We start from the raw sequence: 24,657 nt of genomic DNA on the forward strand, positions 1-24,657 counted from the left end.
TTTCCAACAGAATAATCCCAATTCTGCAAACTGATTCTTACACATTTTTGTTTTCTTTATGTGAGTCCTCTCAAAGTTTCCACATAGCATTTTCATTATTTCCACAATATTTTAACATAACAGAGATCTTATGTGATCAGCGTGTCAGGCTCCAGTTTATTTATTATTTTACCCATTTTTCAATATGTTGCTACATTTTTTAATGATGCTCTGTCATGACCACAGCCATAAATTCACTCAGGATACTTCTTGCTGTGTTGATTAAGAACATTTATTTTTAAGTACTTAGTTCAGTGACTAAATATTTTATATTTACGGTCCAGTTTTTCCTTTTGAAAGTTTTCAGAGCCATTTAGGATGTTATTTATATTGAAAAACTCAAAAAACATGCCAGTTAGCAGGTGCCTTTGAGCTGCCTTTAGATTGCACGGGGCATGGAGGGGCAACGTGTGGGGGTCAGGAAGAGCAACCTGAGTGACCGAGGAGTGAGGCTTTAATGAACTGGAAGCCCATGATGGGTGCTGGTAATTCTTGTAGCTGTTTCCTCAGAAGAGCTACTCCATGCCCACATCAGCGTCTCCAGGGACATTGCCCACAGGATGCTCTGTACGTAGTTGCTGGCAGTGTTGACGTCAGGGTAAGATTCTTGAGCCTTGGCTTCTGGCTCTTACTTCAGCTGCATGATTTGGGGTAACTTCGTTAATATCTATGTATGTCAGTTTCCTTAACTGGAAAAGGGAGACAATAATGTCATTTACCCCAGGGCGCTGTTGTGCTGGTGAGAAGAGATAACAGACGGGAAGGACAAAGGACCCAGAACTCCGCCTGGCACAGATTGTGCCCAGTAATTGTTAGCTATTATTAGTTCCTGCAAATCTCAGTGAACCAGTATTAGACAATGCCTTTCCTACTTCTACCAGATTTCTCTTGTTTTCTCTCTTTGTTTCCCATTACCTTATTTTAGTCACAATGACTTTAAAATATTAAAAATAATTTTTTCACATTGTTCTCTATTTTCATCCTCTTCCCTTTGTAACTAAACAGGCTTAATTTTCTGTTTTTAAAATTTTGTTGTAGATTAAAATTTGTTTAAAGGAATGTTCTTATTTCCTCCTACAGGTTTTGTAAGTGTCATCTCATTTTTACCTTGGATATCCAACTCAGTCCTAAGAGACTTTCTTATTTCCTATCTTTCTTCGATTATTACATGTCACTTCCACTGTTTATGATATGTTGGTTGAATTTAATTAGATGCTCATTTTGGTTATTGTTTGAAGATATATTTTGAAAAAATGTTTTAATATAGTCATGATAAATAAGTGTCTGGGTTATTGATAAAATTTTAAAGAGCAATTTATCTCTTCTTAGGCCTTACACTTGCAAATTTTAGGCCTCTGCACAAATAACAATTTCTTGGCGATTCAGATTAATTTTTCCTACCTTTTAGAGAGGACTAGTCCTGATTATCCTTTGTAGTCTCACCAGGAGGTTGAAGAGAAATGTGATGTATGTTTAGAAATTGGAAATAGGGAACAAAAGGGAATATTGAAAAACTTATCAATCCAAGAGAAGGAACAGAACAATAAAAGCAAGTAACACACCACATAATGTAGTAGAGAGTAAAAGTCATGAGTTTTAAAATAAATGTAGGCCCTGGCTGGCGTAGCTCAGTGGATTGAGCGCGGGCTAGAAACCAAAGTGTCCCAGGTTTGATTCCCAGCCAGGGTACATGCCTGGGTTGCAGGCCATAACCCCCAGCAACCGCACATTGATGTTTCTCTCTCTCTCTCTCTCTCTCTCTCCCCCTCCCTTCCCTCTCTAAAAATAAATAAATAAAAATTAAAAAAAATAAATGTAAAATGATAGAGGTCAACTATTTAAAGATAGATTAATGATCAGTGTGAATTTTTTAAGCATATATTTCTTTGAATTGAAGACACCATCCATTTTAAGATACACACTTACTTTATGAAATACCAAAAAGGAAACATCTACATTCTGACACCAATTGCATAATGCATCTTTCTTTTGGAGATATTGAACTGTGTAAAAATGTGTTTTAAATTGTAAAATACAATTATAAAAAGGAAGTTGGAATGGCAATATTAATATAAATATATAATTTAGGTCAGACAACATGTATGGGAATAAAGAGAAACACTACAGAAAATAAAGAGAAAATCCAGTAAGAAAACATAACCTTTACATATTTATATGGTATTAGCAACAAGGCCCTGAACCCGATGAAGTAAAAATAGACCAAATTACAAGAAAGGTTGATTTTACAATTTTAAAATCATGGTTAGAAATTTTGTTACACCTTCAGCAGAAACTTATAACCAAATGTGTAAAATGATTATAGAGTGTCCTTGAACAATGTAATTTAAAAACTTCATCTAATAGACACAAAGGGACTCAGGAATTTCATGCATATAGTTAATAACTCATTCTTTAATTTTAGATTCTTATTTTTATGAGAAAAATGAAAATGTACTATATATCTCCCAAAACCTTCCCATACACACTAAATGCCATACAGTTAATATAGTTATAAAAGAGAATATATTGCTTAGTTTCAGCAGCTTCAAAATTCATATTTCCTTTATTTATACTCTTTTGATTTTGAAATGACTAATTATAATTCTAATATTCTACTGGTTGGATTTGAAATGAAACTTTTAGTTTTCTTGAATATTATTTAGCTGAAACTGTTCCTTTGAGTTTAGGGAAAATAAATATATATTTTGCCTAGAGACACATTGACCAATAGGTCATAATCAGAGATTCTTATGACATATAAAGTTTGTGTATTAAAGACTAAGAGACCTTTATTAGGGAAACATTAACCATGAAGACCTTCAGATATACACGTATCTGGTGAGCTGGAAAGTGCCACATGGAGCAACAGAGAACTCTTTTTGCCTGAGCTACCTTCAGAACCAAGGCTTATGCTAAAAGCAGGTTTTTATATTATCTTAATATCCAAAAGTGTCTTCATCTAAATCTTTCTAAGAGAAAGAAAAGACAAGGAGATGATGAACTCCAACCAAACATACTGAGGGAGACAGTATTTGTCCCTAAACCGTAGAGTAGAACTCATCTTAGATGTGATCCCTAGGCTGTCCCAGGGAGGACCACAGCACCCAAGGGAATTTCCTTTATCCGTTTTCCTTTTCCCTAAAACAGGAAGAGGATTTCCTTTATCACCCCGAAATCCCATGTCTAGCACAAGGTCCCAAAGATGTTTGCCCCGGAAGGGTTGATGTGTAGGGATGGCCTCTTGAGCTGTCATGTATTTTATTATGTCTAGTAATATGTTTGTCTAAAACCAAGCAAAATGCAACCAACATATTCTCATCACCTTATAATTGCAACTTGGTGATGCTCTGCCTTCACTATGCATCAGAACCTCCTGGGAATTTTTATAAAAATAATGATATCTAGGCTCCATGCCAGGATCTTGGGCGAGACTAGACATCTGTATTTTTAAGTTCCATCGCTGATTTTGATGCAGAGGAATAGATGAGAAGCATTATTTTACACTAACCTTCTTAGAACCAGTTAGGGGGCTGGAAGCAAGGCCATCTCAAAGTTTGGGAACAGCAGTCCAGGAGGTCCCAACCCGTAGCAGGTGGTGCTGCGGGCACAACTCCTAGCCTCCTCAAGTTTTTCCAGATGGACGCAAGGAACCCGCCAGCTCCCACAGAGCAGTGTGGCTTCAGCAGAGGGACACTCACCCAACCTGAATATTTCACCTGCTTTCAAGGAAAAGGGGAGATGGACAGGAAGGGAAAGGAAGAGCTCCTGCTGGACAGCTTGGAAGTTCCTTTGGGCCGCTAGGTGAGCAGGTTCAGTTTTTGACTAATGAAAAATGTTTTAATTTTTCAGAAGGTTAACAAAGTACAAAGGACAGTGATAGACACTTATTTATTCCATTCCGGGTGGTTTCCTTTGTATTTAATTTGCCATTTTTATTAGAATTTAACACCTGAACAGAATGACAAATAGATGGTTCTCCTAATGGTTCTAAATATTTTTAAAATGTGTTCAAATAGAAGGAATTTACATTGAGTATTTCACACTTTCACATCCTCAATCTGGGACCATGTATTTATACCCTAATATGTGTAATTACAGTAACCAGTTTTCCTGGTTTTCCCTGGGCTGAGAGATTTTAGTTTCCAAATGGGGTTGTCCTGGGCAAACCCAGATTGATGGATGGTCCCTCTACTTGTTATGTAACTGTTCACTTGAACAACTGTTTTCCTGTTACTCATGCCTTTGAGTAGGACTCAGCCTCTTGTTATTCACTATGGTTTTTTGCATCAGTAAGTAATATGAATATTTTGGAAGATTGTATGGGAAAGGAGATGATAGAGTTGACCAGGTATACCCCCCCACTCCGTGTTCCACTGAGAACATGTTCATTATTTATGTCTTCTTTTTACCCTTTAGGCTAAAATAACCCACAGCTCGAGCCCCCAAGATCCTCAGTAGGTTTTCTTTCTTAGACAGGAAAAGTTTGGTCTCTCTCCGTTTTTTTCTTAAGACTTTTTTTGCATTTCATCAATACTTAATATTGTATTCAAATAAGCAAACTTTTGAAGACTTAATCATCTTTCTGAAAGGGAATGATCTTCCAGTTCTTCAGTTCCAGAATACCAAAGCATTACTACTAATAAAATATTCTTGTTTAGCTACATTATATATGTATATTCATTTATGACTACATTTATCTACCTATCTATCTGAATATTTATTCATATATGAATACATATAGTATTTCTCAAGTTTGTGTTTTGAAAAACATTTCATACTTTGCACACGATTCTCATTTACAAAACTGACAAAAAAAACACACAAAAAACCACTGTGATTCCCTGAAATGTTAAAACTTAGGCACGATAAATTGTTGAGAATTTAAGGGAAAATCCTGCTTTACACATTGGATGATGTGGCATTAGTGCGTTTCTTTCCTTAATATTATCAGTCCCACCAGACTTTTCCCATGCGCTCCTTCCCACAGTAATTATTATCTCATGAACACTCTGTTCTCATGCAACAGTGACTCGACATTCATATTTACTCTCTGTCAAGAAGGTAAATCTGCCAGATGATATGTAAATGATTCATTCACACCAGTGTTCTAAGTTCAAACCCAAGGAAAACTGTGGGTGTACAAAAAATATTTGGTAGGTTTTTTACTCTCTTGGCAAAGAATATTGGGGATCTTATAATTAATGTATCCAGTAATAGTGGGACAAGTATTGGCTGAAAAAGTTGGATTTTATTGCAAAAGGACTGATAAAACCTAGTTATGAAATAATATAGTAATTTTTCAAATATTCTCTTTAAGGAGGCAAAAAAAACATTTTCAGTATGAACAATCAATTAAACTACGATGGCAATTAAAATTCCACAGTGATTTTTCTTCTTCCTCTTTTACAATATTCCTTAAGCATCTTTGTCAGTAGCCACTCATTACTCTTGCTGTAACCGACAGAATTGGCACAGATGGGAAAAATGAAACAGACAAGGACTGCCATTTTAAGCAGCTATTTGGTGTTAGCTGGGGATTTGTGGTATTTAATTTAATCTTTACAACAACTTTTTTAAAGAATAAAAACAGCTTCCTTGAAATGTGATTGACATACCACTACAACAACTATAAATATTTAGATATTTTATGCTCTGGTGATGAGAAAAGTGATTCTCAGACCAGAGACTTCCTTTGTAAGCTCTGCTTTGAACCCATGTCTGTCTAATTCCAAAGCCCGCATTCTTCCTGATGCACCTTCAGGCCTCTGTTGCTGTGAGCCCAGCACTCTTGTTGGCAGGAATAATGCAAACAGCTGCTAGAATGTCCGGGGAAGAGTGACGAAGAGGGGACAGCCCTGGTTTGGTAAGAGGTATGATTGCAGGGGAGCATGGGGTTGGAGACTGCTTTGTTTCACTCCTAGTGAGTTAATTTTTTTATTATTTTTACTTCAAGCTCTTAAAATCTAAGCTATTATTGCTTGTGAGATGAGATAGCATGAGACTTTTTTAAGGATCTCCTATTTTATAGAATTCATGGGATGGGTAGAACCACTTAACTTGTACCCACCTTCTTAAGGGGTTCAAATCAGGAGAGGACAGTTTGATTTCTGAATGTGCTACCTTGGGCAATTCGTTTAACCTTCCTGCCACTCACTTTTATCATCTGAAAAATGAGCATTCTTCATCTTTATGATAACGTTTTTCTCTTTTCTTCACGATCACTTGCAGTCACTTCCCTTGGGTCTGAAGGCCAAGGGTTTCCAATTTCATGAACTGGGACTGGCTGCATAATTTGCAATGCTCAGAGCAAAATGAAAATATGGGACTTCTTGTTGAAAACATATTAAGCATTTCAAGGTGGCAACAGCAGAGCATTATGCCAAGCATAAAGCCTCTCTGAGAATGGGGCCCTGTGTGACTGTCCGCAGAGGTCACACGTTCATGTGCTGGGCCCTGCTGTGAACTTGGTGGAGGTCTCCTGGGATCAAGAATGAGGCTTGGCGCTCTCCGGCAACGAGCCCACGGCGTAGTCCGCAGTCTTACTTCCTTTGAAAGGGAAGGTCTGACCCCATGGGTAGGAAGCATAGTGTAGAGTTCAAAACCATGTCCTCAAAAGTCTGGTATTTCTAAATGGAAAGAATGGCTGTGCTGCTTCACGCCTATATAATCTTGGGCAAATAAATCCCTTAAACATAATTTTGTTACATTTAAAATGGGAATAATGATAGAACCAATTTTCTAGAATTACTGCAAGTTATAAATGAGAAAATTAATGCATGCCACTTGGAATGTAGCAAACAATAAATAATAGCTCTTACGATAGATAGTTTTAAATTATTTTATAGTTGTGTACCTGGTGAGAGTCCTCACACTGTCCCTTCCCGAGTGAGGCTTCTGGGAAGGTTCTGCGCTATGCCATCGAGCTGAACATAAAACAATTTCTGATCTACTGTTCCTCTGTGTCTGATTCTCGCTCACTAATATGATGTTATCTTGAAAAATTATTATAATTTCCCCAAACTTCAGTTCTGCCAGTGATGGAAAGGCCAATGCATAAAGGAACTGATAGATGGTTTGACATGCTGCTGTCACCAAGATGACATACTGATGGAATGTTTTGAGTTACCAACATTGAAGGCATCATTGAAATTATTGTGCATTACTAATACTGCTTAATGCACCGGCGTCCCTGGAGATTCTTATAAAGCCATATTTCTTAAGAAAAGTGACTTCTGTCATTTTCCCTGTCAGATCTTTTAAATATTTAGTCATTATGACTAAAGATAACACTCAAACTATTTAATAATTGGTGATAGGGCATATACACTATCGATCAGAGAGCCCTGCTAGCCCATCAGAAGACGCCCTGGGGTAGCATTCAATAAGACCATCACACCAGGATGATGTCTAGTGAAATCACACTGGGCAAGCATCATCTGATGGTTATAGTTCCTTTGTGGTCCATCCAGGCATTTTGTACCAGTTACATACTCTCAGGAACTCAAAGTTATTCGGTTAGGTTTGGCCTTTGAGGGACGAAGAAGTCCACCTGCTCAATAATTGCTCTTCTGACATTTTCGCATTTGCTCTCACCTCTGAGAGTGATAGCCTGCATGGAAGTACTTTCACTAGCACATAGGTTAAGAGTTAAAAGCAGTGCAGGCCATAGAAATATGAAGGAGGTCTGAGGTATTCGAGAACTAGCTGGAAAAGACTTTGAGCCTACTAGATGGCTAAAAATAGCAATTTTCACCATAAAATGACAACCATAAACATAATGACTACAAAAGAACACATTTAAAAGGAATACTTCTTTTAAATGGTATTGCTTCCCTGGTTATTTGTTGGTAAACTCACTTGACCCATAAAAAGCTGAAGTCTTTTGCTAAGTTGTACAGTTAGTAAATGTTTCCAGCTACTTAATGCCTGGGTTAAACGGTAAACTAAGAGCAAAACATTATTCATTGACTTTTTAAGGAAAAACATAATGAATCATGTGGATTCAGATAAGTGTGTTGTTAAAGGCATAGTGACAACAATGTGTCCCCAATTAACTGGGTGGTAAACTGCTCTTTTCCCACTTACTCATTCCAATAAAGACTGACTCATGCTTCTTTAGACAAAGTTTTAAAAATTCCTATTTAGGATAGCACTTGCACTGAGTGTGAAGTTGGATTGGAAGAAAGCACAGGGTAATGACAAATGTGGCTGGCTCCTTGCACCTGTGTAAACAAGCACTGACCTCCACAGGTCAGCATCACCGACCTTCCAGCAAGGCTTTGCTCTGATACAGCCTTTCCCTGTATTCATAAGGAGAAAAAAAATCCAGATTTAGGATGAAGTCCTGTGTGTGCGCACACACACACATAAAAAAGATTGGGAGAAGAAGGAGGATTTGTTGGGGGGTTATGGGAGCAACCACAGAACAGGGAGAAATCCCTTAGGCCAGGGGAAGAAATTAACATGGTGGTTTTGAGAATGTGGTTCTCAGAACACACTGCCCCAGGACCACAGGACTGCAGCCTCACATCACTTGGTCACTTTGTTACAAATGCAAGTTCTTCGGTGCCAGATTGGAAACACTGGAGTGGATCCAGCCAATAGCATTTGATCAGACCCTCCAGGTGATTTTGGTACAGCTGAGATTTAGAACTACTGGCTTAAAGGACAGTGAAGGTCTGCTTGGTGACCAGAAGAGGGCTACTCCAGAAAGAATTTTAGCTAATCACCAACTTGTGCCTCTGTTTCTGAGATATTATGGTTCTCCAGGACCAGAGCTGCATAGGCACCATTCCTGGTTCTTATGTGGGTGAGAACTTCTAACTGTATTTGACTGAGTTATAACTACTTTTTCCATCAAGTGTTTGCTTCAAAGGAATCCTGGGTATAAATTGTTTCTTACTGCTTTTTTCTCCATAAGAAATTAGAGTTTAGGTAGATCTGTCTAAACTGGTTTCCAACTTAAAATGTGCTTTATCTTTTTGAAAAACACTTTTTCGTCTAAAATTTTTTAACTTATTTTATTTTGATTTTCTTAATTTTGTTGAGAGAAATGAACTTAGTTTTCCTATCACAAAGCTTTAGTGATAGGAAACCTATGGTGTGCTAAGGACTTTTAGTTTTGGACATGGTATTTGCTAAAATCAACCACAGAATTTTAAAGATCTGCCAGGAAACTTGAGGTTTCAGCACGAATTGCATATTGCATAATTCAGCTTTTCGTCCGATCTTTCCATGTAGTTTCAACTGTCAGAGGAAAAAACTGCTATTGCACCATTTGATGTTTTGAAGTATGGCACCTTATGAGATAATTTTTGCATTTGTTTATTCATTATGCTTGGAAAATATGCTGGTCCCCGTCCTTTTCTTTCCTTCTTTTTCTTTCTTCATTTAATTTGTTCTTTATACCAGAAAAGTTTTTTGGTTTCTTTTAAAAATGAAATAAACTTCTCTGAAATAAAATGCCAAGACTTTGGAGGAGTAATATGACAAAACAGAAGAGTCAAAGTTCAAGGACTTGTATTAACACAAAAAGAACAAGAAGTAGGGATGGAAGTAGCATGCTGGAAATTTGAACTGGAAGGTGGGATGTTTCAGAATATTCTGTTAGGAACCTTGAGTCCAAGAAGGGGTTTACAGTATCCTGAGTTATAGCTCTATGGGGTGGCAGTAATGTATATGAGTAATTATTTCTGAGTAAATCACTCACCAGCTGTTTGACCTTGTAGGTTACTTACGTCTCATTGCTGCTATTCATTTTTGTACTCTGTAAAATCTGACTTAAAATGGCTTTTTAGCAGTATACAAAATTAATATACAGAAATTTGTTGCATTCCTGTACACTAATACTGAACAACCAGAAAGAGAAATTAAGAAAATAATCCCATTTTTTGCATTAAAAAGAATAAAATACCTCAGCTAAGTTTCAGCGATGGGGTACCTAATCTAGTACATTTTGATACTTTTAGTTGTAATTCACCTGTGTTCATAGTTACATGGTTCCGCATTGTATTAAAACACAATTTATTTATCTATTCATATGACAAAGGATATTTTGGTTGAGTTCACTTTTTTATTAATATTATATAATGAACATTTATGTACGTCTCTTCTGATGAACATATGCACGGTTTTGCTGGAACAAATAACTGGGATGGGACTTGCTGGGTATTAGGTTGTAATTATCTTTCCTAGATGATGCCAGATTGATTTCCAGGTGGTTGTACCTGCTGATGCTTCTGCTAGGAGTGCATAGGATTGCCCTCCCCAAACGTCTTTGCCAGTAATTGGTGCTGCTAGTTTTTAAAATTTTGCACATTTGATGGGTAGTAATTGTATCTCATGGTTTCATTTAGCATTTCTCTTATAACCAATAAATAGAACATATTTTAATATATTAGAGGTCATTTGTATTTATTATTTTTTGTGAGAAATACTCATGCATATCTTTTCCCCCAAATTTTCTATAATGTTTTTATTTTGCTTAGTAATGTGTAGAAATCTTTTATATATTTTGGAATTCACTGCTTTTTTCTTTTTTACTCGTATGTAATAGATATGTCTTCCCCCAGTGTTTGCCTTGTGGGGTGGGTCTGCTTCTAGGGGTACTCTGTGTCCTTAGTCTACTTCTGTTCCAAGTTCACGTCGTCTTCCTCAGCACTTATTTATAATAAATATCAGTGTCTGCTGACACAGATTACTTTCATGACCTTTTACTGGGTTATCTTGAATATTAACCTTTTGTTTTCCTTTTCTTTTTTTGTGATTATTTTTAAATTTTTTACTTTTATTACATGTATTGAGTAATAAGATCATATAGGTTTCAAGCGTACATTTGTATGATATGCTGGTGTCATCTATGTATTGTATTGTGTTGCCACCGTCCAGAATCAAATCATCTTCCATCACCATATATTTGGTCCCCTTTACCCTCTACCACTCCCCCACCCCTTCTCTCTAATAACCACCACACTGTTGTCCGTGTCTGTGAGTTCGTTTTATATCCCACATCTGAGCGAAATTACATGGTTCTCAGCTTTTTCTGACTGACTTATTCCACTTAGCATAATATTCTCAAAGTATAATATATATGTTTTAAAATAGCTTAAGGACTTATAAACACAGATATATATGTCATATGTTATATATACATAACGTGATTTTTCTTTGAAGTGAATTGAATGTATAGAAGGATTTGGGAAAGAAATCCAGTTTTGTGATTTTAGTCTTCTAGTCACCAAACAGGCAATGCCTATTTATTGAAGTTTCAACTTAATATTCTTTTTATTATACTTGAGATTCTCATTATTACTTTTTTGTAGAATTAAAAATGCATTTCTAGGGTTTTTTTTCAAGGCATATTTATTTATTTATTTTAATATATTTTATTGATTATGCTATTACAGTTGTCCCATTTCCCCCTCTTCTTAGGTTTTCTTGTTTATATTAATCCAGGCTCTGAAATTTTTTTTCCAATGGAGTGCTAACACACATCTAGCCCAGCATCCTACCAGAAGGCAAGGATTTGTGAAGAATATGTTTATATGCATTTTTCTATTTAAATGGGAGTGATTACCTTGAATTTGGTTTCTCTGCCAACCTAAATATGCTTACATACATGTAGTTGTATTTTTCACTTTGTAGGTGGAAAATGTTAACCAGTGAAAGAGCCCATTTTTGGTCAGGAGGTGCTCCACGAAGTAGGTCTGCAGGAAATTTGATTGACATGGAAGCCCCAAAACCCTCCAAAAAGTGCAATATCACAGGTATGGGAAGGTAAAACTGTTGTAACTTCTTTCATCCATCACCAGCAACTATTGAAGGTCTAACTCTGAAAAGTCTTACAAAAGATTAAAAGAATTATAAAATCCCAATATTATCATGGACACACATACACTATCATTAAAAAGAGGAATAAAATAGCAGATGCAACAGATTATAATACTAAAAGAAGGCAAAAACTCATTAAATGAGTGGTATATGCAGTACATATATAATGAATTCCAGGGTTAAAGACATCTCTAGAGGTTGGAGTGGGCTACGAAATCTGTATGGAGCATAAAAGAATTAAATTGAATCTTAGAGGAAAAGTCGTTTTGAGAGTTAGATGGAAGTTGTTTGATGAAAGTCTGGAACTGGGAGAAACACAACTTTTCCAAAATGCATCTTCTATTTTTAATATCTGCCACTGAAAATGTACTTCAGTCAAGATAATAGTTCTGTACACATCAAACAAAAAAAATTCCGACAGTTTACTCAAATTCATCTTTCTCTTTTGGCTGGCCTCTTGGCTTTCATTTTTCTCTGAAACAGAACCAGCTTCATGAAGTCCACAGAGTCATGACCAATATTATTGAGAAATGACCAAGTATGAGTAGCTCTGAATGCAAAAAAAGACTTCAGTACTTTGACATATGCAAAATTCCTTAGAGCTGATATGTTAATATTTTAATGCGTTGCTGATTCTTAAATTTTTCATATTTCAAAGTAATAACATGTTTTCATTTCATAGTGGAAAACCTGTTTTTTTTTGTCATTTTGAACTGAAAAAGCCCAATGAATTCTTGCAAGTAGTAAATCTGATGTTTATTGTATATGAAAAAATTATAATGTTAAAATTTATCAATACAAAGTCATCAGGAAATAATCTGAAAAATGCATTGTCCATTTGGCCTATTGCATTTATTAATTAATTTATTTTTATTTTTTTATTTTAGAAAGAGTGGAAGGGAGGGAGAAAGAGGGAAACAAACATCGATGTGATGAGATACATTGATTGCCTGCCTTCCATGTGCACCCCAACTGGGGACCGAACCTGTAATTCAGGCATCTGCCCTGATCAGGAATCGAACTGCCGACCTTTTAGTTTGTGGAACAATGCTCCGACCAACTGAGCCACACCAGCTAGGTGGCCTGTTTTTTTTTTAAAACAATTATTTTGCCTACTAACAGATGTATTTGACATTTTTTACATATTATATATTATTATAAAATAAAAAATAGATAAATAATATAGATATATTGAGACTAACTATTCAATGTTTAGAAAAAATCTGGATAATTGGCTAAATTAGTCTATTTGTTCAGAGATTTTCTTTTGTGAAAATAAAACACAAAACTATAAGGTATAAGTTTATATAGTGTGGGTCATTTTGAAGGAAATGTTGACTATTATCTAAATTATTAACCATTCATTTATTTTTAAATTATTGTCTTATCATATATGGTCACAGTAAACTGGTAGAATAAGTTCTTTTTCTCACAGCATGAAAATATGACCAAATTTAATATTAATTTTGGAGCACCTATTAGCCTGGAGATCAAAAAGCAAAATAAAAAGTCTTGAATTTTTAAGCTATAATGAAAGCTATAGTGAATCTATAGTGAAGCTATAGTGAATCTTGGTTGTATCATAGAATGACACTCACCTTTGTTTTGCTTTGTTTTTGTTTAAATAACAAGAATGTCCAGACCCAAGCTTGCTTCTCAGCTGGCCAGATGCTTTCACACTGCATGGCAATAATGTTTCCAAAGCTACAAATCCATTCTGGAATGAACTGTCTGCTTCTAACCCATTTTTGGATGATATAACTCAGCTAAGAAATAACCAGAAGAAAGGTAATATTTCCATCTTGAAGGAAGATCCTTTTCTTTTTTTTAGAGAAATAGAACCTGGAAATTCTGTAGATTCCTCTGGAGATGAACTTACTGTGCACCAATTGCTTAGGCAGTCTTCCTCGAGGAAATCAGCAAGATCTAAAAGTGTTTCAGAACTTTTGGACATTTTAGATGACACAGTGCACGCCCGTCAGAATATACAGAACTCTGACCAGATCCTAGAACAAGATTTGGAATGGCTTCAGAATGATCGAGAGGCTTATAAAATGGCTTGGTTAAGTCAACGCCAGCTGGCCCGCTCCTGCCTGGATTTGAACACAATCAGTCAGAGCCCGGGATGGGCACAAACGCAAGTTGCAGAGACTGTCGTCGTTTGTCAATTAAACCACCAAGGAGGGTCAGTACAGTTACCTGAATCAGATATCACTGTTCACGTGCCCCACGGTCATGTAGCTGTGGGAGAATTCCAGGAAGTATCCCTAAGGGTTTTTCTTGATCCTCCACAAATGCTTAACCATGATCATTTATGCACTGTAAGCCCACTGTTGGAAATCATGTTAGGCAACCTTAACACAATGGAAGCCATTTTGCTGGAGATGAAAATCGGCGCTGAAGTGAGAAAGGATCCTTTCAGCCAAGTCATGACAGAAATGGTGTGTTTACACAGCCTGAGTAAAGAAGGCCCTTTCAAAGTGCTGAACAGCTGCTACATTTATAAAGACACCATCCAAGTCAAGCTAATAGATTTGAGTCAGGTGATGTATCTAGTGGTTGCTGCGCAAGCTAAAGCTACTCAGTCACCAGCTGTCACTATTTGGGATTATATCCACAAAACCACCTCGGTTGGAATTTATGGGCCCAAACATATCCATCCCCGTTTCACTACTGTTTTCACAGTTTGCGGACACAGTTATTTGCCAGGAAAGCTGACAATCTCTGATATTAGGAAGGGTAGAAAAAACACATCTCCAGTTGTGTTTCAGCTCTGGGGGAAGCATTCATTCTTACTCGACAAGCCACAAGATTTAAATATTTCTGTTTTTTCGTGTGATCCTGATTTTGAAGTACAGGCAGGAGGAGAAAAAGGAATTAAACAAAAGCAGTTGCAAGCAAGTCAAGTAGTTCATCACCAATTTTTATTTTCTTTGGTTGGCTCCAGAGAAATGCACGTGTTTGTTTTCCGTGTTCAGCTGGAGCCTGCCGGTGGCAGGCCGGTTGCACAGTTCTGTATCACTACGCCTGACCCAGCTCCAAACCTAAAGAGACGCTCAAATCTGCCAGGTGGTTTGCAGAAGGGGAAGGAAATCAAGTCTGCTCCTTCATTACCAACAGTGCATGTTAAATATCCCACCTTTCAAGACAAAAAGTTGAACTTTACCAATTATGGAGTAACTCTGAAGACGGTGCTAAGAAAAAAGAAGATTGACTACTTACTTGAATATTTCAAAGGAGACACAATAGCTCTCCTTGGAGAAGGTAAGGTCAAAGCCATTGGACAGTCCAAAGTGAAAGAATGGTATGTGGCAGTCTTGAGAGGTAAGATTGGACTTGTACATTGCAGAAATGTCAAGGTGATTGCAAAGGAACAAGTAATGCCAGTGACAGATAGTGTCTTCACTACAAGGAGCCTCCTTGAACAAATTGTCCTGCCCTTTAAGAAACTGACTTATATCTACTCAGTTGTATTGACCTTGGTGTCAGAAAAAGTTAATGATTGGAAAGCTTTAGCTGATGTCCTGGGTTACTCACATACGGCACTGGAAGATTTTGATCGAACACAAGCAGACAAAGAATCAGAAAAAGTTTCTTACCTTTTAAAGAAGTTAAAGGAAGATTGCCATGCAGACAGGAATGCCAGAAGGTTTCTTTATGAGCTTGTCGTGGTGAGTATTGCTTGATCACAGTAATTTATTTACTACAGAACATGTTATTAACTTGGTAATATTTATAACCAAACACATGAGAGAAGAAGCTAAAACATTCTCAGCAGTCTTGAATTAAGTGGAAGTCACTTTACAGCAAACATGTAGCTTTTCCTACGAGGTCATATAAATGGTTTCTTAGATTCAGTTGCGGTTTTCCCAGAAACTAGGCCCATAAGGATCATCTTTTGAAGGAAGATTAAAGTTTCTGTTTGTGCTAGAGTATAACAGTTAAGAGATTCTCCTCCTCTCTCAAATATTTAGATAGCTCTTAAAATATCAGACAAACTCCAGTAACCTGAATAAGAGAAAACTGAAATAGAACTAATTAACTTGGCCTTTGCAATAGGTCCACATTTTTGTGTTTTTTAAAAACATACAATCACTGTCTTTTACTTTAGAAATTTATTCTTCTTCTGTATGTAATTCATCAAAACCTTAAAATAATATTATTTAATCTTTTCTTAATCCTCATGTTTTAACAGTACTCCAAGGATCATTTTTTTAAAGATAACATTCACCCCAGTGTAAGACTCCATGGAGAATTATTAAAAAGATGAAGAACAATTTTGCTTTTAAAGTGGAAATTCAGTATTTTATAAAAGTAAAAAATTCAAGAGCATATTTTTAAAATTTTCTAAAATTTATAAGTAATAATGATAGGTAGCACTCCTCCGAAGTTCTTTATGTGTTTGGCACTGTGCTGAACACTCTACCCACACTGTCTAATTTAACCATTATAACAATGCCATGGGGGAAGTATAGCTGGTCTTCATCTTACAAATAGAGGAAACTGAGTCTTAGGAGGTTGGGTTCCACGGTTGTTAGTATTGGAGATGAGATTTGAAAGCTTTTGGTTCCAAAGTCAGGTTTAAAACCACTACACCTTTCTGAAACAAAGTTGTCTGTGTGTAGAAACGTTTAAGTGTGTGTGTTGGCATGTGTAGTAAATGACATTATAATTGTGCAAGGTTGGTGCCCTTAGGAGAGGCATGGTCCATGTAGATGAGGCAGGTTCATGTTAGAGGAGCAGAGTGTTTTTTTAAAAGATTCTATCTATTTATTTTTAGACAGAGGGGAAGGGAGGGAGAAAGAGAGGGAGAGAGACATCCATATGTGGTTGCCTCTCAACATGCCCCCTGCTGGGGATCTGGCCAGCAACCCAGGCTTGTGCCCTGACTGGGAATCAAACCTGCGACCCTTTGGTTCACAGGCCGACACTCAATCCGCTGAGCTACACCAGCCAAAGTAATAGGAGCAGAGTGTTAATCAAAGTGCAAAATGTGGAGATAAATTTATTCAATGACATTAACAATAATTTATATAATAAATAAATATATATAAAATATTTCTTCTCCTTCAATTATTTTTATGGTTCTATAGTGATACTGAGAGAAAGCCTATATATTAGGCACAATTCCATTGGTGAAGAAGAGAGAGTTAATTTTTCAAAACTCATAATTATCAATAGCATTGTTTAAAGTTGTAGGACTGTCTCATTGTCATGCAATGGCATGATTCTGGAAAGTTTTAATCACATTTTGATGAAAAGTAGTACAGTGTTTACCATGTTTACCAACACTAGTATGCTCACTCCTTAGAGAAATCCTGTAGCCAATCACCTGGTAAGGAAAGGAATTAGTTTTTGAAGAGTAAATGATCATCCTGGGTTGATAAATTATAGGCTGCTAGAACTTTAGGGTGTCTTTAGAAGTGTCTAGTTCAACATCCTCTTTTGCAATTAAAGATATTAAGAAACAGATGAGTGGTTAACCCAAGGCCCTATAATTAGCCATGGAGTTAGTCTTCCATCTCCTCTAATTTTGGCCCAGTTGTGCCTGCTGTACTTTGCTAACTGGATGTGCTTGAGAGTAAATCAACTTTTTCCATTTTAAGAAATTCATATATATATGTGTGGTGAGAAATGGGATGCCAGCTTCTAAAATATGTAATGAAAAATTAAATTTCTAGGAAAAAAACCAAATTACTGGCTTTTGATTATGACATGTAATTATTGCTGCAGGCTCTGCTCAAGATGGATCGCCAAGGGTTGGTGGCTCACATCATCCAAGAGGCCACTATCCTGACTTCAGCTGTCAAGCTGGGCAAGGGCTGGAGGGAACTAGCTCCAAAATTAGCACGACTCACAAAGAAACAAATGGAAGCATATGAAGTTCCTCACCGAGGAAAAGCTGGGCATGTCGCTGTTGAGGTAATATTTCTGTTTGTCTAATTCAACAGTGAAAAAATGCAGACCAAGTAAATCAAATGTAATCAAGCCTGAAGCACTTACATGGGTTAATTTAGGGCGTGTTCTCAAAGACCCACTAACTAAAGTCATTGCCTCTATAATCATCAATGGTATCTGAAATATACACATACCACTTTTTAAAGGCCTTTGAAATATGTATCAAGACTCTTTAAAATATATTGATGTTTCTCCTATTGGATTGCATGTTAATATGGCCTTTGATCAAATAAATTGATCAAACTGGATAGCTAACCAGTTAGTAGGCAGGGCTAGAAAATCTTGAGGCAGATAACACATAAATGTGATGGGACCCAGTCAGGGCATGGGGAAATTTTAAACATAATAATAATATTTACCAGTCTGAGGCATAGACTTAGTCATTTGTGATAAATAATATTTGGTGATAATAGCATTAAGAGTGTGGATGGTAATGAGAAAAGATTTCTAAGAACTTCACTGTTTCTTTGACAAGTCTGTGTGCAATAAGAATTGTAGGCATCAAATACAGAGTGGCGGCACATACAGCAAAGTAAATATTCACATTGCAAATATTAAATTAAATTAAATTTAATTTTTATTAATATTAAAACAAATGTATACTGTTAGGTATAAGTTAGATACATATTTTCTCTATTCACCATAAAATGTGAGTCAATTTTTATGACTTAAATTAAAACATTCCAGTGATGAGCACATATAAAATGTTCTGTATCTTTCTCTCGCATGAGTGTAAGCATTTTTGAGTCATTGCAGTTAAGGAGAGATGATCTCTCTGATTAGGTGGTGACTTGGTAGGAGGCAGAAGCTATGTCATCCACTTCCTTTGGGGGCATAGAGCTGCAGAAAATTTTCTTTTTTTTTTCCTTTTTTACTGTTACTTCTTTTTTTAAATTGTTATTCAACTACACTTGTCCCCATTTCCCCCCACCACTCTCCCCCGCTCTACCCACCCCCACTTCCCACACTCAATCCTATGCTCCACTGGCTTTGTCCATGGGTCCTTTATACATGTTTCTTGACAACCCTTCCCCTTCTTTCCCTCTTACCCCCACTCCCCACTCTGGTTACTGTCAGATTGTTCTTTATTTCAATGTCTCTGGTTATATTTTGCTTGTTTGTTTTGTTGATTAGGTTCCACTTATAGGTGAGATCATATGGTATTTGTCTTTCACCACCTGGCTTATTTCACTTAGCATAATGCTCTCCAGTTTCATCCATGCTGTTGCAAAGGGTAGGAGCTCCTTCTTTCTTTCTGCTGTGTAGTATTCCTTTGTGTAAATGTACCACCATTTTTTGATCCACTCACTTACTGATGGGCACTTATGCTGCTTCCAGCACTTGGCCACCATTATAAATTGTTAAGCTATGAACATTGGGGTGCATATGTTCTTTTGAATTGGTTTTTCAGGATTCTTAGGGTATACTCCAAGTAGTGGAATTGCCGGGTCAAAAGGCAGCTTCATTTTTATTTTTTTTTTTGAGGAAATTCCATACTGTTTTCCACAGTGGCTGCACCAGTCTGCATTCTCACCAGCAATGTACTAGGGTTCTGTTTTCTCCACATCCTCTCCAACACTTATTTGGTAATTTGTTAATGATGGCCATTCTGACTGGTGTGAAGTGGTGTCATTTTGGTTTTAACTTTCATCTCTCTGATGGCTAGTGATGCTGAACATCCTTTTATATGTCTCTGGACCCCGTGTATGTCCTACCTGGAGAAGTGTCTGTTCAGGTCCTTTGCCCATTTTCTAATTGGATTATTTGTCTTCCTGGTGTGGAGTCATGTGAGCTCTTTACATATTTTGGGGATCAAACCCTTGTCTGAGGTATCATTGGCAAATACATTTTCCTATATAATTGCTTACCTTTTCATTTTGCTGATGTTTTCGTTAGCCATGAAGAAGGTTTTCTTCCTATGCCAGTTGGGTGTGCAGGACAAAAGAAATTTTCATGAAAGGACAAGAGTCAAACCAAGTCCGTTGAATCCCAGCAGGTGCAGTAGAAGTCACAGCAGACCCACTTCTGGGTACCTAGAGCCTCGCTCTCCAGCAAGACTACTTCACACAGACTTTTCAGCCAAGAGCAGCCAGAGGCTGAGGACAGGTTTTCTCCCCATAGACTACATTTATCTCCGTACCCTAAGCAGTGCACCACCACCTACAAATCACTTTCTACCAAATGGGCTAAAGGATGAGAAATTTATAAGAAAGAAGACGGCAACAATACTATGGGGGATATGCTGCTCTGATATTTCAGTTAACAGATTAAAAAATTGTCTAACTGAGATACCACTACACACCTACTCAGACTGGCAAATCCAGAACACTGCTAACACCAAATGCTGGTGAGGATGTGGAGCAACAGGAATCCTCACTCATTGCCGGTGGGAATGCAAAATGGTACAGTCATTGGGAGGGGACTTCGGCTGTTTCCTACGAATGAAACATACTCCATACTTGGCATATACTCCATCAGTTGTGCTCCTTGGTATTTACCCAAAGGAACTGAAAACACATGTCTACACAAAAATGGCACGTGGATATTTATAGGAAGTTTATTTATAATGACCAAAACTTGGAGGCAACCAAGATGCCTTCAGTAGGTGAATGGATACATGAACTTATGTGCATCTAGACGATGGAATATTACTTAGTGCTAAAAAGAAACAAGTTATTAATTCATGAAGAGACATGGAGGAGCCTTAAATGCATATTGCTAAGCAAAATATGTCAGTCAGAAAAGGCTCCACACTGTGTGATTCCAAATATATGACATTCTAGAAAAGGTAAAACTATAAAGACAGTAAAAAAATCAGTGGTTCCCAGGGATTGGGAGGGAGGGATGAATAGGATGAACACAGAGGATTTTGGGGGGCAGTGATACCATGATGGATATATGTCACTATACATTGATCCAAACCCATAGAATATACAACACCAGAAGTAGACCATAATGTGATAGACTCTAGGCTTTGGGTGATTGTGCTGTATCAATGTAGATTCACCAGTTGTAACAAATAGAGCGCTCTGGTGGAGCGATTGATAATAGGGATGCTATGCATATGAGGGGGCAGGAGGTACACGGAAAATCTCTATACCTTCCTCTAAACTGTTCTGTGAACCTCAAATGTCTCTTTAAACAATCTTTTTAAATTTGTATAATTGAAAGCAGGGCTTTTTTTTCATAGTAAGTCTCTGTTTTCAAAAAGGCTTTGTTGAAAGTGATTTATCAAAGAATTATTTATTCTCTCAGCATTGTTAAGTATCTGACTTCTCTCTAATTATGGATGTTTACAGTTTGTCTTCTCCCAAATCTTGGTGGAGGCCAAGCAGCCTACTTTTCCATTATTTACTTTTGTACTGCCCAAATCACAAATGACTGTGCCAGAGGCTAATAAATACTCCGAAGCAGGAAAGGAAAGTCCCTAGGTGTCTTTCTAGGGGCTAATGTTTAACTTATTGTGATTCATGCTCACAGTCATCACTCCGATCCCTGTTGCTAAATTCTTAAAAATAATCCACGGTATTGGCCCAAGCCATCCCAGACAATGTGTGGGAACTGCTACCCGTTAGGCCACTTAAACTACAAAGTATCTTGATTTCCATCCCCCTGAAAAAAAAAGTAGCTGTATAATTTATTCTCTCAGGAAGGAGATGATTCTTAAATATGACCAATTTGCAAGTCAAGTAGTCGATTTCAAAACACACTGATACTGGTTCGGGGTAGGGGGTGCAGAGGAAGGGAACCGCGGTTGTGGCAGGAAGGTAACCAGGCCTGCTGCTCCCCAGGCTGCTTTTATTTCGTTATCTCACTGCCTCAGAGGGTCCACACTCCCAAAATGTCCTTCTCTGTCTGCCAGTGCCGACAGGCCCTTTCTCCCTCTTTCTTTTCAACCTCTCTCGTTCCCTTTGTCCTATTTTTATTGTAGCTCACATTTGTCTGGCACTTACTCTGTGGCAGCACTGTTCTGGTAATGTTTCAAAAATTGACTTAATCCTTTCAACAAAAAAGCTTGTGGGTCAGGCACTAATATTATCTAAAATGGAGGGAGGCTACGCTACTTGCTTAAACACGTGTTGCCACAAACGCATGGAACCAGGTGAGGAGCGCAGGCTTTGCCTTTGGGGTCCTTGTGCTTTACACTGTGCCCACCCACCCCAAGTCCAATGTGGTGGCTCAGGGGCAGAGCTGGTAGATGTGGTTAGGGTGGGGGTTTAAGCATCGCATCTTCCATTTCTCCCCCTTTTTAAAGTGATGATACTACTAAAATTGGCCTCAACATCTTCATTAAGGCTCAAGCCAATTAAATAATGGAGATTATTAATAGTATGTCTGTCAGATTTTTGTTGAGTACTTTGGCCATTTCTTATTCTTTTATAAGATGAATAAAAGCCTCTGTCTGGAGACTTCTGAGAACATTACTTTTTAAATTAACCATCTCCCTAAATTAAATTTTAAGAAATGTTACTCAATTTTTCTAATGACATTGCAATTCCTACATAAAAACAAAACTATAAAACTTGAAATATGATTCTGTCCTTCTGTTTCGCAGAGTATTTCTTTAAAAAAAAACAGTTATGCTATACAGATGTTTAATTGTTGTCAGGGTCTTCCTGTGAAAGTTAGTAAAAATTGGACTTTTTCTGAGGATATTTATATCTTTAAATAAAATAGGAATCAATAAAATATTAGAAAATAGCCCATTTTTTATGGCAGTTGGGCTTCGCAAGGGGCTATGCTGGGGGTTTTGGGGATAAGAGACACAGACCTAAATTAGGAACTCTTCACTTAGCCCTCTGGGGATGATGACCATAGATGGCAATAAATTCCCTAGCAACTGTCTCCCATTGGCCCCCTACCTAACAATAAAGATCATGATCTTTCCATCTTATTCAGTATGGACACATTCACCAAGGACACTCATGGTTCACTTACCCCTTTAAGATACCTTTTACCAAAGCTCTCCTCAACCCTAGGCTCAGTGAGTAGGCCTGTTGAGGCTGATTTCTTATTGACCTGCCGCCCTTCCTATGGAAGCCCAATGAAATCAATATTTCTAATTGTAACTTCTTTTTCTTTCTCAGAAACCACTCACCTATAGAGAGTTAGAACTGGCAAGGTATGTTTGTGTCTTTTTGTAGTCAACGCTTAAATAGTGAGGATCTACCTCTCTGTGTCATCTTCTGGCCTTCCTCATTTTTGACTGGCTGCTGTAGTGTTCAGAGCACTTTATTTGAAGTCTGGATAAAAAAATGACAGAGTAGGTGATCCTCATACAACTATTTTTTTGTTTCATAAGGAAATGAAACTTCTGTATGGAATTCTTCCTACTTGTTTAGTACTTTTTTCCTCTGTATATTTGCTCTCAGTAATTAATTCATTCATACTTGACACATTTTCAGGGACTTCATTCTCAGCACTGGAGCTTTAGGAGCTACAAAAAAACACAGACAGAATGAAAAAAATTTTTTTCCTCTCTAAAGCCAAATTTTATTTGCTCTTAGAATTGGGACAAACTCAATATTTGAATTGTTATACTTTAAAGAAGTATGTGATTAGATGCTAAAAACATGAAAATAACTAAAAATGAGAATGTAATAGTTGTGTAATGTATTGTGAGCAAACTGAGTTGTCAGCTAATCATATCAACATTTTCTTCACATATCTCATTTATTTCAACAAACTTTGTAGGGAAGACATTATACTATCTGCTTTTTATAGGAATGCAAACTAAAAGTGAATTAATTTGTATTATTCAGAATAACATGGCTATGAAGTGACAGAATTAGGATTCAAATTCGGGTATTTCATTCACAGTCCTAACCACTGTGCTCTACTGGTGATAAGTCCTTTTAAAATTAACTGGATTAAAAAAAGACCAAAGTTGGGAGAAACCATTTGGGGGACAGAGCCCAGTCCTGAAGGGTGGGAAACCTTTGAATAATTGGAGAAGACTAGAAGGGGATTTCAGTGCTTTTGGGCACCAGTGACTGCTAGAAACCACTGAGGAGGACATGTGGACCTGAGGGTAGAGTTTATCTTAATAATTATTGGGTTACATGGATATGTATGTGTGTGTGTGTGTGGGTGTGTGTGTCTGTAGTCTGTCCAGAACATATCCAGCCATGTAATATAAAAAATAGAGACATTTATTGAAGAAAATACAAGAAACATTGTACATAGGACAATGACACCTCAGTTCCCTTCAAAATAGGCACCTGGGGACCTTTCACAGTTCTCCCAATTGCCATCAGCTGCCCTGTAGTAATTTTCTGAATCTCACTAATGGTCTGAAATCTCTTCCCTTTCAAAAAGTGATTTTAGTTTTGGGAAAAACCAGGAGTTGCAGGGCACCAAATCTGGGCTGTAGTGGGGCTGAGTCACCTAGGTGATTTGATATTTTGCCAAAAACTTTGCATAAGACGTGATGCATGAGTGGGCACATTGTCCTGATGAAACTGCCAATCACCAGTTGCCCGTAGTTGCAGCCTCCTGAATCATCTGAATAGTTCCTGTGGAGGAATGTTCAAGCTTAATGCAAAATTGATGCACATTCATTGCTTTACTCATTCAGTCAGTTTGAATGGGATGCTCACACAGTACACATGCTCACTCAATGGCTTCTACCACCCCCACTGACTAGTACAGTGAAGTTGTCATTGTTCACGCATGCACATTTTAGTCCATTCTCCTTGGCCACCAGGTTACACTGATATCACGTAAACCATTTTCATTATATTAAAAATTGCCGGACCTTTTCTGGATGGATGGATAGATAGATAGATAGATAGATAGATAGATAGATAGACAGACAGACAGACAGATGGA

The 24,657-nt window shown here is 37.3% G+C and overlaps 1 protein-coding gene across 7 annotated transcripts in view; it reads left to right on the forward strand.

Annotated features, from left to right (window-relative positions):
• Positions 1-24,657, forward strand: part of MACC1 (MET transcriptional regulator MACC1) — a 69,365-nt gene that overhangs the window by 27,961 nt on the left and 16,747 nt on the right. For 5 of the 7 annotated variants that reach the window (XM_045828464.1, XM_045828462.1, XM_045828461.1 and 2 more), the window contains 3 exons: positions 11,683-11,804; positions 13,501-15,539; positions 17,602-17,790. In XM_045828464.1, coding sequence (XP_045684420.1) covers positions 11,690-11,804; positions 13,501-15,539; positions 17,602-17,790 — 2,343 coding nt within the window. In that variant the 5' untranslated portion in view covers positions 11,683-11,689. Of the gene's footprint in view, positions 1-3,807; positions 3,841-11,682; positions 11,805-12,755; positions 12,947-13,500; positions 15,540-17,601; positions 17,791-24,657 lie in introns of those variants that run through there. The other 2 variants (XM_045828465.1, XM_045828466.1) reach the window with 2 other exon arrangements.

The sequence above is a fragment of the Phyllostomus hastatus genome, unplaced genomic scaffold (assembly GCF_019186645.2).
Source record: "Phyllostomus hastatus isolate PE091 unplaced genomic scaffold, TTU_PhHast_1.1 phas_scaffold_78, whole genome shotgun sequence".
NCBI lineage: Eukaryota > Metazoa > Chordata > Mammalia > Chiroptera > Phyllostomidae > Phyllostomus > Phyllostomus hastatus.